At 39.7% G+C, this 12,984-nt stretch overlaps 1 protein-coding gene across 6 annotated transcripts in view; it reads left to right on the plus strand.

Annotated features, from left to right (window-relative positions):
- KALRN (kalirin RhoGEF kinase) overlaps positions 1–12,492 on the plus strand; it is a 633,526-nt gene extending 621,034 nt beyond the window's left edge. For all 6 annotated transcript variants that reach the window (XM_014783031.2, XM_087439715.1, XM_087439716.1 and 3 more), the window contains 3 exons: positions 1,439–1,639; positions 4,905–5,043; positions 5,627–12,492. In XM_014783031.2, coding sequence (XP_014638517.1) covers positions 1,439–1,639; positions 4,905–5,043; positions 5,627–6,172 — 886 coding nt within the window. In that variant the 3' untranslated portion in view covers positions 6,173–12,492. The remainder of the gene's footprint in view (positions 1–1,438; positions 1,640–4,904; positions 5,044–5,626) is intronic.
- Positions 12,493–12,984: the final 492 nt, after the last annotated feature.

The raw sequence follows: 12,984 nt of genomic DNA on the forward strand, positions 1-12,984 counted from the left end.
CTCCAGGTAAGGATGGCAGGTTGAACACAGCCATCTATTTTCACTCCCTCCTGAGACCTCACTAAATCTACAGTAAAGGAATTTTTTTAAGCAGGTACATAAGGATAAGGACTTCGGAAGAATAGACAACAACAATAAAGAATTAAAAGCAGAAAAACAGGTGAAAGAGTGACAAATGACCTAGGAGATCTGCGAAAACTCAATCCAAGTCAGTGGTGGAGTCTAGTGAAAGCCAGTATGACTTCTGCAGCAGAATTCCCCAATGGCTCAGGTACTGGCAGCACCAAGTTCCTCTGGAAATAGGTGTAAAGAGGATGCTAACATTGGAAGGATTGGCTGAACTCAGTGTGAGAAGAAGTTGTGGCTCCAGATCTCCTCCCAGCTTCAGATAGCTGTATGATTGTCCTTCCCCATCTGGGAGAAGGCTGGAGGTTTATTCTCTAGAAAGGGAGAAACAGAGTGCTTCTGTTCTTGGGGACACCAGCATAGTTGAGGGCAGGGGAACCATACTCCGTGGTGTCTGATGCATCGATTTCTGCTAGAGGAATGGACTGCTCTGCCAACCGTTTCCTCCTGTGCTCATGGGTTAGTGCACCTCGTGGATGGGCCTTGGATGGCACTGCCTTCTCACCTCTTGGACCCTCCCTTTTTCTGCTTCATTGCTGACCAGTTCCCCTTCTATTTCACTCTCTTAACTTCCTTCCATAGGGCTACAGCTGGGTCTGGGAACCATTCTGTCTATTTTAGGTGTGGTTAATTTTGTTAGATGTGAAAATGGCATCGTGGTTATATATCTTAAAATGTCCTTGTCAATAGAGATGCAAACTGAAGTATTTATGAGTGAAATAACATGATATCTGGATTTTGTTTAAAATACTCCAGAAAAAAAAGGCAGATGGTGGGAAAGGAATAGGTGAAATAAGGTTGTCAAAATGTTGATAATTATTGACGCTGACTGCTGAGTGCATAGAAGATCTACTATGCTAGTCCCTCTACTTTTGTGTATATTAGATGTTTTTCATAATAAAAAGATAAATACAAAATAAAATGAAAAAATTGCCTCTTTAAAACATGTTTTTGAAATTATCATAGAGCAGAATTCCACCTTTAACATCGTTACTGTTGTTATTATTGCATTTTATACAAATATACTGTTTAGAAAACTGAACCTGTGGTTGATGTTCAAAAAGACAGAGAAATATATTGACTAAAAAGTATTATTTGTTAGTTTTTCAAATCTCAAAGAACCTTAAATCTAAAGAAGGAAAAATGGCTTTTCTGAATGATAACATGATAATTAAAAATACAGGAAAGCAGGATTCCTAGTAAAATGTTGCTGTCTGACCACTTCGGATAAAACTTTAGACATCCTTGAATAAAATGATACCTAGCTGATTGATGAATCTTGGCAAAACACTGTCTCCCTTTTGTTTTCCAGAGGCCGTTTCTCCATAGTCAAGAAGTGCATTCACAAAGCTACCCGCAAAGATGTCGCCGTGAAATTCGTTAGCAAAAAAATGAAGAAAAAAGAGCAGGCTGCCCACGAGGCTGCCCTCCTTCAGCACCTGCAGCACCCCCAGTACATCACTCTGCATGACACCTATGAGTCCCCCACATCCTACATCCTGATTTTGGAACTGTAAGTACAGGTGTCATCTCTCTAAGGAGGTCCCCAGATGTTTGGGTTACTTATTGCCCACAATTGATGGACAAGGCAGTTACATTTTATACAATGTCTTATCGTTTACAAAGTGTTGTATGTCACATGCACTCTCTCCTCCATTGCATAAAAATGTTATTCTTGGGCCAGCCCTAGTGGCCTAGTGGTTAAGTTTGGTGCACTCCACTTCAGCAGCCCAGGTTTGGTTCCTAGGCGTGGACCTACACCACTCGTCTGTTAGTGGCCATGCTGTGGCAGTGGCTCACATACAAAAAGAAGAAGATTGGCAGTGGATGTTAGCTCAGGGCGAATCTTCCTCAGCAAAAAAAATATTTTTAAATAAATAAATTAAAATGTTATTCTTATTTTATAGATTAGAGAATCAAAAAATAAGGAAGTTAACTAAAACTAACTCCTTGAAACTAGGAAATGGTGAAGCTGGGACTTGAACCCACATCTTTCTCCAATTTGCATTTTCTTTCTATTATGGACTCTTGGGCTGGGCCGGAGTTTAGAAAAAGCTTGACAGTGGGCTTATTGACATGGGTGGAGTTGAAATGGAAGAGAGCAGTTTGTGCATCATTCCACTGCCATAGCATCCCCAGTCTGTCACCCAAGAGATTCCTTTTAGGGTAGAACCTTATCTTCATAACACTGCACTCATTCCAGATTTTCTAGGGACTCAGGCAACCATACACTTGGGCCCACATACTTGGCGCCAGAATAGAGCAATAAGGTCACATGCTCCCCACTATTTCCCCAAGCTAGGAAGAGATCATGCTCTGTGGTTCAGAGAGATCTTACAGAAGCTAAAGAGAACAGTCTTTTCAGAGTACTGAGCCCTCATAGAAATGTTATCTGATCGGTACTAATGGGGCCCTGGGCCTGAAGAGAAGACAGACATTTGCACTGAAGACTGATGCTGTGTATGGCTCCACATGAACTGATGTTCAGCAAAGAAGCACCTCCATTTACAGCTTTTCAACTGTCATTTTAGTCTTGCTCTTGTTAGTCAAGGTGTTTGTGTATGGGGGCCTTTGAGGCAGTAACTTATAAATTTATTTATGATGAAAAAAAGAAAGAACATGAAAACATCTTTGGGTACCTTTTTAGATTGGTTGAAAAGAAACAAGAGGAGACAAAACCAAAGTGACAACATGCCAGCTACTACACAGCTATATAAAGTATCACAAAAGAATTAATAAGTACACTTACAAACAGCCTTTCAGAGCCCAACCTGTTTGTTGGGAGCTTCCTAACTCAAAAGACATATTCTCTTGACAGTGAACTATCTTTGTTTACAAGTGACAACATGTGATACTTGAGTTCCAATAAGAGGTATTGTCGCTTGTGTACCAAAGTGGTACAGCAGACCTGGAACTTTTGCCCCATCACATTGCTGATTACCATTCCAAGAGAAGGTGTTGATTACCAAGCTGCCACAGTGCAATGGAAAGATGCCATTCTTGGAATGAAGAACCTGGGCTCTTATCCCAGCTCTGTGATCTGGGGCAGTGTACTTAGCTTCCTGGGCCTCCGGGTCCTCATCTGTGAAGTCTGAAGAATTATTTCCACTTCTCAGGGATGTTGTAAGGATTAAATTTGATGAATACTGGCTTGAACTAGTTTATAAAATATTTACTGAGCACTCATTGTGTGCCAACCGCTGTGTAGACCTGGGCCAGGGTGGGAGGAACAAAGACGAAAAGATATAGTTCTTGCCCTTGAGGAGTTATAAGCCTAATGAGGAAGACCAATAGATAAATGAATGATTTCAATAAAGCATGGTACATGCGTATGCAGGGGAGGGTTGCTGTGAGAACATAGAAGGATGCTTGGCTGGACTTGAGGTTCAGAGAAGATTTGTTGAGAGGCAATGCCTGAGCTAAACCCTTCCAAAACTTGGTTATGCCATGACTGTGGGGCCCCCCTTAGGCAGCCATCCAAATCGCTGCTAGAGCTTTTCTCTACCAGGCATCTGAGGTTCTGTTCCCCTAGTCTACGGTGGGGCCTGGGTGTCTGCATTATCCAAGAGCTCTAAGGGTGAACTTGGTGGCTGAGACCTTCTGGTCTTAGAGCAGTGCTACTATGAATTTCTCACTTAAGCACCCCAAGAAGTTCGGGGGGGGTGCATCTAATAAGCCCAATCCTACTCCACTCCACTTCATGCTCACCATTCCCACCCCACCCTGGCAGGGTCAGAGGAAGGCAAAGGAGGTCTTCACTGGTCCTAGCCTTTGCTCCTGTCAAGGAAAGCAGGAGAGGAGACCAGTGGGAAGGAAGAAGCTAGAGAAGAGAATGGAAACTTGTCTGGAGGGTTTCAGCTGTGCTTAAAAGTAGTTTCTGATGCTGGTTCAAGCTCCTCTGCCTGGGTATTTCCTGGGGATGTGCCTTCAACAGCTCAATGCACATTAGAGAATAACTGCTTGACATCTGGTCACTCCTTGCTAAAGAGGGCACAGGGTACCTGAAAAGAGTTGCCATTTATCGAGCATATTGCTACCAATTATGCTTAAATGCCTCCTTGTCTCACTTGATCCTTGCACAATCCTCATAATGAAGAAGGTGTTATTATTGTTGTTATTATTCGCACTTTAAAGATGAAGAAACCAAAACACAGAGAGTTTAAATGACTTGCTCCAAGCCCCCAGCCTTTAAGTGGCGGAACCAGGATTCAACCCTGTATCTGGCTGGCTCCTCGTACATTGTTTTCAGTCACAGTTTTTAAGATTGGAAAGTTGCCCAAAAGGCAAAGGATTCAAAAAGGGGTCAAGAATGCCAAGGACAAACTTTGCCTATTTTCCATTTTTCCCCAATTAAAAATTAACAAATAAAAGCAATTTGCAAAACATATGTGGGGCTGCTTGCAGCCACCAGGTTCCAGTTAATTAGAATATTGCTGAGATCTCTCTTTCTCTCTCTCTCTGTGAAGAGTTTCTCTATTTTGGAATCTCACCCGTTAAAGAGATGTCAGGCCTTTTTCCTCGTGAGCAATTTTAGAAGTTAACAAAACAGAATGTATCTTAAGGTCACACAAATTTCTTCCCTGAAGCAAACCACATTTGTTATTTATTTAAGTTCTGAACATTATACTAACTTTGGGCTCTAACTAAAATATGCATGTGTTGCAACATTGATCTTAACTTATAATAGGGAATGGGATAGGTCTTAGCAATCTTACAGATCTGTTATTTTTCTGTTTCTTTACAAACATTTTCCTTTGGCTTTTCCTCCCTACTTTCAGGATGGATGATGGCCGGCTCTTAGACTACCTTATGAATCATGATGAGCTGATGGAAGAAAAAGTAGCTTTCTACATCCGGGACATCATGGAAGCTCTACAGTACCTTCACAACTGCAGGGTTGCACATTTGGACATAAAGGTAAGAAGAAATAGCAACCCTTGCAGGGCAATGGTTAAGTCCCACCTGCCAGTCATTACCCTTGAGGGATGTAAATTCTAATTCATTTTATTTACCTAGAGTAGAATCCTTATGAATATTAAACAGAAACTAGGTTGTCACACAATTTAATTGTGTTATTCGTGAATTAATGAGAACACACCAAAGTCACAATGACGTCTAGGGTGAGACAAGGTAGGGAGGCTTTAACCACTTCATCTGATTTTATAAAAGGAAGCCAATAAATATCACCTTCTTTTTCATGGTGCTCAAAAAGAAGCCCCTGTTCTCCAAAATGAATAATTTATTCTTGATTCAATGCAGAAGTAAGGGGTAGTTAAGACATGATTTTCAATGCTAAACGATTTCTCTGAAGTACTGCCCAAACTTAGAGTTTAGCTTCTTTGAAGCCTTCTATGCACTTTGCATAGGAAATGTCCCATACACCGTAGACTTTATCAAAGAATAGCAGAGTTGCTATTGGCTACCAGTGGAGTTCTACGGGTAGTCAAAGCAGAGATCTGAACTTGCCTTCTCTTCTCCCTGCCTCCCTGGATCTCCCCAGCCTGAAAACCTGCTTATTGACCTACGAATTCCAGTGCCTCGAGTGAAGCTCATTGACTTGGAGGATGCTGTCCAGATCTCAGGTCACTTCCACATCCACCACCTGCTGGGTAACCCCGAGTTTGCTGCCCCAGAAGTGATCCAAGGCATCCCTGTGTCCCTGGGCACAGATATCTGGAGCATCGGGGTTCTGACATATGTCATGCTGAGTGGGGTCTCCCCCTTCTTGGATGAGAGCAAAGAGGAGACATGTATCAATGTGTGCAGGGTGGACTTCAGCTTCCCCCATGAGTACTTCTGCGGCGTCAGCAATGCTGCCAGAGATTTCATCAATGTGATCTTACAGGAAGACTTTCGAAGGCGGCCCACGGCAGCCACCTGCCTGCAGCATCCGTGGCTGCAGCCCCACAATGGCAGCTACTCCAAGATCCCCCTGGACACCTCCCGCCTGGCGTGCTTCATAGAACGCCGCAAGCATCAGAACGATGTGCGGCCTGTTCCTGATGTCAAGAGCTATATTGTCAACCGGGTAAACCAAGGGACGTAGCCATCTCCTGGCCCTTGAGGTTTCACATGGAAGTGCAGTGTGAACCAAAGCAAGACTGAATGTGTCTGTAAATAATTCTGTTAATTATTTCACTCCATGCGGTTCTCTGGATTGAGAGATGTACCTCTTAAACCTCGTCAGTGGTTATTCAGGGTCTAAGCAGGAGTAAAGTCACCCTAAAGCCAGGGGCTTTCCAGAAGGTCATTCAGAAGAGAGAAAGATGCAGAGTCACCAAAAGTATTAAAAAGAGGGGCAAGGATAACAAGAATATTCGCTGTTATGTTGTGTGTTCCAAAATGAGTAATTAACTGGGAAAAACTTAAGCTCACTGTAGTGAGTATAAAAGGTTTCTGCCTTTGCTGAAATTTTAAGCAAAAAGTTCTATTTAACAGAGATGTCATGTATGTCAACTATTCTGGTTTAGATTACTTAGATATAGTTTCTTAATAGGATACATATACACATACAGTAAAATATATCCAATGCAGGTTTCAGAGTTTTATAATATAGAGATATATATGAAATCAATCATAAGTAACTTTGAGTGTTCCAGTTAAGACAGTAATTTATTTACAGAAGCATTACATTGTTTTGACTAAGCACAATTAGAAGACAAGTTTTTTAGAGCATTTTATAAATCTTGTATAGAAATCTTTTACCAGAACCTGTGCGTTAAGAGAAAGCAATGTTACCCTTTTGCAGTCTGTGAACGAGAAGATTTTTCTCGTGGCCACAGGCATTTGACAACAGAGGTTCTGTATATGAAATGCTACCCCCAAATTCACTGGCAGCTCAGAGTTAATCTGGCAGGAAAGCCTGCCAGGAAATAAGTCCAAATACAGTAAGAGTTGTGGGGCTATTTTTATGTCTACACTCGGTTTGAAATAGGTTATGAATATAACAGGTTCATACAAAAGGGCAAATAGAAACCTTTCCTACAGTTCCTATGAACGACATCACAACACTTTCTGGTGTCTTCTACAGCTGTAGAATGCAGTCCTCAGAAAGTTGGCCTGCTTTATTTCTAACTCCTTATGGAAGCTAAGGGGTGCTTACCAAAAGGAGGCAGCCATATAGGCCTTTTAAAGGCCTAGTCCCAAGTCCTTTTTGAAGCCATGGAATAAAATCTGATGCATCATCCTAACAGAGCATTGAGTTTTAGCTGCAATCGCAATACTTATCAGCACTCAGCCACCGATAATTCCCTAGACTTAAAAGGACTAATTGCACGTAGAGGCCAACGCTGCTTTCTGGTGTCTATTCTCCATATAAGATGATTATGAACTGCCCTTTATTCTGCTGGTGGGAAAAAAAATTAAACCTGGGCATTTCATGATTTTTTCCTTTCTTTTTTTGTTTTTGGGGAAGAGTTTTCCTTTTATGTTTGTACATGATACACTCTTTGTTTTCTAGAATGTGCTTTGAAAATTGCTGTTATGCAAATCATATTTTAAAAATATAACTCAAGTGTTTGTCCAAATCAGGTTTAATAGCATTGCTTCTCTCCTATAATAGGATTGAGAAAATTAAAATCATGCAGCACAGAAGTGCAAGCAGAGCGTTTATGAAGGATAAAGAGAACTACAAACATATCTAAATGAAAAAGAAAGGTGGAAACTAAGCCTGAACTTTAAAACATAAAAACACTTATTCTCACAGTGGAAATGTAGAATTAAATAGGCTCATCATTCTTTTCCATTGGTTTCAAAGTCAGCTTCCTCATCCACCCTCCACCTCATCCTGTCCAAGATTATAGATTAATAAATTAGTAGAAAGTACAAGCAATAAGACTAGATAGCACTTCATATTTTCAGGATTAACCAAATATATGGAAACTGACTTCGACTGTATTTGTTTCCTAGTTTTCAAATGGCCCTGGGTCATCAAGTCTCCCTCAGAGCTCTCTCTTGACTAGCTCTCCATACTGTTCATTTAAACCCGTATGTATATACAAATACTATATGATACAATATTTTAAAATTTAAAACATATTTACTAAAAACTCTTTTAGTAAATATGTCTTCATCAGAGCGTAAAAGAAGAAAGCCTGGTCCCTAGGGCTTATCCTGGGATAGATTGCAGGTGCTGAGGATTCCAAATATTTATAAAGTATGGCTTGGCAAGTTCTGTTCCATCCATTGTGGACAACAGAGCCCCCTAATGAGTCAAGTTGAGTTTTTATGACCATGTAGGAGACAAGCTGAATTTCTGCTTGAGAAGGACAGGGCCTAGGACAATGGTGCACAGATTGCACAGGAGAGCATTAATGAAATCATATTGTGGGGAGGACATTTGACAGAATGTTAGAGCCAAAGCTTTTATATCAGCTTTTACATCAGAGTTAGGATGGTCCAGATGTGAGATTGTATGGAATCGCCCCAAGTACACTTTTTGGGGAAGTGAGGAGACAGGAGAGGAGGGACATAGAAATGAAAAGCAGTAGGATTTTGTTAATTGGAGCCAAAGTACAATCATTAGAGTAGAATGAATTTAATAGAGGCCCCAAGAGAAAGGGTGTATATTTTATATAGTTTGATAACTGAAGAAAACTAACAGGGAGGCTCCCTGTCTGCAAAGCTCCTGGTCCCTCCCAACAGGGATAAGCTAGTGGTCCTGGTTCAAGAATTCTCCACAGCACGTTGGAAATGATGGGGCTGGGAAATGTACTTTAGGTTGCTCTGTGGGCAACTGTGGTAAGACATGAAGGAGTAGGACCCACTTTCTTATACCTGTTTTGGCAGAGATATTTATTACTTTGTGGGAGAGAAGAGGGGAGAGAAAAGAAAATAGTCCACTTCTACTACAATTATGGCAGTTCTTGAAATCAAAACTAGGAATTAGTGGGAATGAACTTCCAGTTGAAATGGGAAAAATAAACGTTGGTTCAAGTCACAAGTTTGTTGCTTGGCTTATAGTCATTGTATAGAGTTTTGAGGCTTTTTGTAAGGGTGGGATGCAGAGAGGAGGAAGAGATCAGGGACAACCTATAATAATTTTTAAAAGGTATAATGACTTACTGCATCTTTTACATTTGTTTCAAATTAAAGAAATTTATATCCACTTACAGCTGATTGTGGGAAAACTTTTAAGAACAAAATTGCAATGTTGGAGGTGTCCTTCGGGTCTCTCACAGCCATAAACACTCTTGGGGGAGTAGAGGAAGCAGAGGAAAAGCTGGCTTTAGCGCTTTGTGGTTCACAAAGCCTTTATAAATAGTAGTGCCTTTCAGAGGGGAGGATGGGAGATAAAGAAGTTCATTGTATTTAGATTGACTGATACTGCAGCATTTTCTCTTTATTTTAAAATATCTTTTAAATGAAAACATCTGAATATAAGGTGAGCCCAGGAATTCTTGAGTTTCAACCTCAGCTATTCCTGATTCGTCCTTTCTTACAGAAAGTGTTTTTTCTGCCCCGAATGTCCCCATTGTTAAAATGGGAGTTGGGGGGAAGGAGGGAAGGACATTCATCTCATAGGAATGTTGGGAAAATACCTTAGTTGGGAGGTCTAGAAAATACTTTGATTTTTTTTAAAGTGCTACACAATGCCAGTGCTAAGAATTTTATTGATAGTGACTTTGAACATTCCAGGTTTTCAATGTTCATGTCTTTAGATATCATTTGCAAACTCATGAGATTAAATTCTGTAAATTGATTTTAATTGGAAATACTAGCTGCTCTTTGTCTAGATGTTATTTGGTCTTAGCCTGTAATTTCAATCATTTAAAAGCTTGTCTACAGAAAAAGGTTAGGAGAGCTGATGAAGTCTTATGTTAATAAACTGTTTTCTCCAGTATCTTATGGCAGACACAAAGAGTAAGAGGCCTCCCAGAGCAACCGCCACTCTCTCTTCTCAAGCTTTATGCTCTAGAAAAATTGACAGAGAAGAACCCAAACAGTCACTTTCCTCACTGGGAGGGCAGAAATGAGAATAAAATATTTTCTGATATCACAGCTCATTTCTTTAGAGTCTCGTAGGCATCTATTATGAGAGGCACATTAAACTCACAGGTGCAGAAATGAATTGAACTGTTGGTTTTTGGAGGGGAAACCTTGGACCTTTTTTTTAGATAATTAGGTGTTTCAGGATTTGCATATCTGCTGTCCCATCATCTCTGATTTAGTGCCCGTGAGTTAGTCATTGCCGTTTTTCTTGCGTATGTGGAAAAACATGGAAATTTAGGTTTGTGAGAAAATTAGGAAGCAAATATGTTATAAACTAAATAGTGGCTATTTCTGTGTATTAACTAAAACTTTGTCCCAAGCATTTGATAAAGGAGGAACTATTTCAAATGTAAGGGTCTCTGCATAAGGGCAAAGGTACAGACTAACCACTTCCTTGTTCAGTTTTGAGTAAAGTGGGCCTTATTCCTTTCTCTCCCATGTAGCATTTCTGTGAAGTCTGGGTTAGGCAAACACAGTATGTGAGCTTTCAGTGGACTTATTTGCATTATGATTTTCCTTAACTATTTAAGCTCTAGGGAGCACTTAGAAATGAATGACTAAACCCAGAGTGGTGTTAGGAAAGATAAGGTTTACACGTACTCCACTAAGAAAGGGAAGCTACTATGTTAACATTTCTTTTCTAAAAACCACAAGGTTCTCAGCTGTTTCATTAATTCTAGAGGGTTAAAAAGGGCTGAAATTTGTCCATAGCACTGGAGATTTTTAATAAAAAATATTATTCATGTGAGAAATCTATAGAGACATAGAACACAGAAATATCACAGGCCATATTTTCTATGAAAGGCATTTCTTCCTCATTTTCAGTATACATAGAAGTTAGAGGAGAGGAAAAAGCAATTACTCTAAGACAAATTTTCATCTTTAAGGGACATTTATGGAAAGCCTGAAATTAATACTCATAGGCTATTGTGTTTTCCTGTCAGCCTGTTTGCTGGGAGATTCTAAAATGGGGTCAGGTTTAGTTTTTATTCAAATTATCAAGATTAACTATTCAGGTAACTCTTATTTCAAATAGTGAAGAAAGCTGAGAAAAAGGAGGGTGGTAGAAAAAAAGCGCAAATAATTTTCGGATTCCCAACTCTTGAGGCTTAATTGAAGCAAGCTAATTTGCTAGCCCAGGAATAGCTAGCATGAGTTCCATCAATGTCAGACTTCTATCAAGAAATGCATCCACATCCTGGAGTCTTGTGGGGACTGTTACCATCATCTCAAAGACTGTGGTTATGAGTTTGAAGTTAAAACATAGATCTTCTCTTACTAACTTAAGCCATATCTGTCATCTCTGTGTTTGATTTTTTTGACCCTGGTGCTTTTCTGTTTCTGCCAAACTTCAGCCTACTCTATGGGGAAGGTGAGTAAAACTCGTAGTTAGGACAAATGTGAAGACTGTGAAAAAACATACTCTTCAGAATGAGATCCTAGTCAGAGAACAGTAGTGATCAAAGTGCAAACTGTTGGAAAATATGGATATATATACATCTGTACATGTATATAGTGTATAATATGTATGTATATGTTATTGCTCATATGCAGAAATCTATCCATTTGAAGACAGCCCAGGTGGGTCAGTTTTTCTATTGGAAAACCATTTAGGGACATTCAAAACCATTAGGGCTGATGGGCAGAGTTAGATTCTACTCATTTGGGAATTATTTGCTGTCTTTTGAAGTCCACAAAGCCAAAAAACAAAGCCTGAATCATAATGGGGCCATTATTTAGGTTATTTTGTTTACCTGGAGTCTTTATATCTTTATATTTGAATTATTAATAATTGGTTTGCAAACTGCATTGGCACCTCTTGGTTTTGAGTGACCCCTCCCCACCAAGTCTCTTGAGAGTTTGGGGTGGGCTTCTCTGGCCATTCAGATAAAGGGCCTTATCCATAAGTGGACAGGTTTCCCCATAGGGACCATTACACATATACATATAACTACATACTTCCATCAGGCTTGTAACAATTGATTTAAAATCACTCCACAGTATTGATAAATAGCTCTATATTTTCAAGGTGCAGAAGAATTCCACAGCCTTAATTATTTCAGTGTCTTGCTGGTCTGCCTTAAGTGTATCTTCTGGGTTTTTGGTTGTCTTATTATTTTTAAATTTTTCTGCAGTTGTTCATTTTGTATGCACACAATGTCGTTTTGTAAAGGTAGCGTTGTAAATATTTTATTTGTAAGTCAAAATCACTCGTGTAATGTTGTAAAGTGATAACCTGCTGTCTTGTTGTTATTACTACAGTAAATGTTCTAAGTTATGGATGAAACTTCAAAATGTACATCTCACAAGTTATGCATTCCTATAAATATACTATACTAAGATATTTCTGGTGGTCTTCCCCTTCTCTTCCTAATTAAAACCTTTGTTCAAAAAAAAAGTAATTTTTTTTCTCACTTCCTGCAAATATATGAAAGCCTTTGACAAGGTGAAGATATCACATTACTATTACACTTTTTGCCCAGCGTTTTGGAAAGAAAGCCACAACTCTGTAGCCTAGAGAAGTTTTCTAAGGCATTTCTCTATTCAAAAATGCCAAATAAGTCTCAGATGTGTGTTGTTAACTTCATTCTTGTGTTTCACATGGCAACTTTGTTAGAAGACTGGCAGGCCATTTGGACTAGATCTTACAAGTTTATGTATCATAGTGTGGCCTCCAGGAGCCTGGATTAGCCTATGCAGACATGACCAGGCTTTGAAAGAGTCTGCATGTGGCACCCAAGTGCAAATGAGACTGATTCATAGCACACCGTCAATTAGCTAGTGTTAGAGACTGAAGTGATTAGTTTATTTTGCCAATAAGAACAAAAATGTTTTAATATTTGGCTTCTATTTCATCAAGATTTTACT

The sequence above is a fragment of the Ceratotherium simum genome, chromosome 15 (genome assembly GCF_057802395.1).
Source record: "Ceratotherium simum simum isolate JZ-2026a chromosome 15, ASM5780239v1, whole genome shotgun sequence".
Classification (NCBI taxonomy): domain Eukaryota; kingdom Metazoa; phylum Chordata; class Mammalia; order Perissodactyla; family Rhinocerotidae; genus Ceratotherium; species Ceratotherium simum.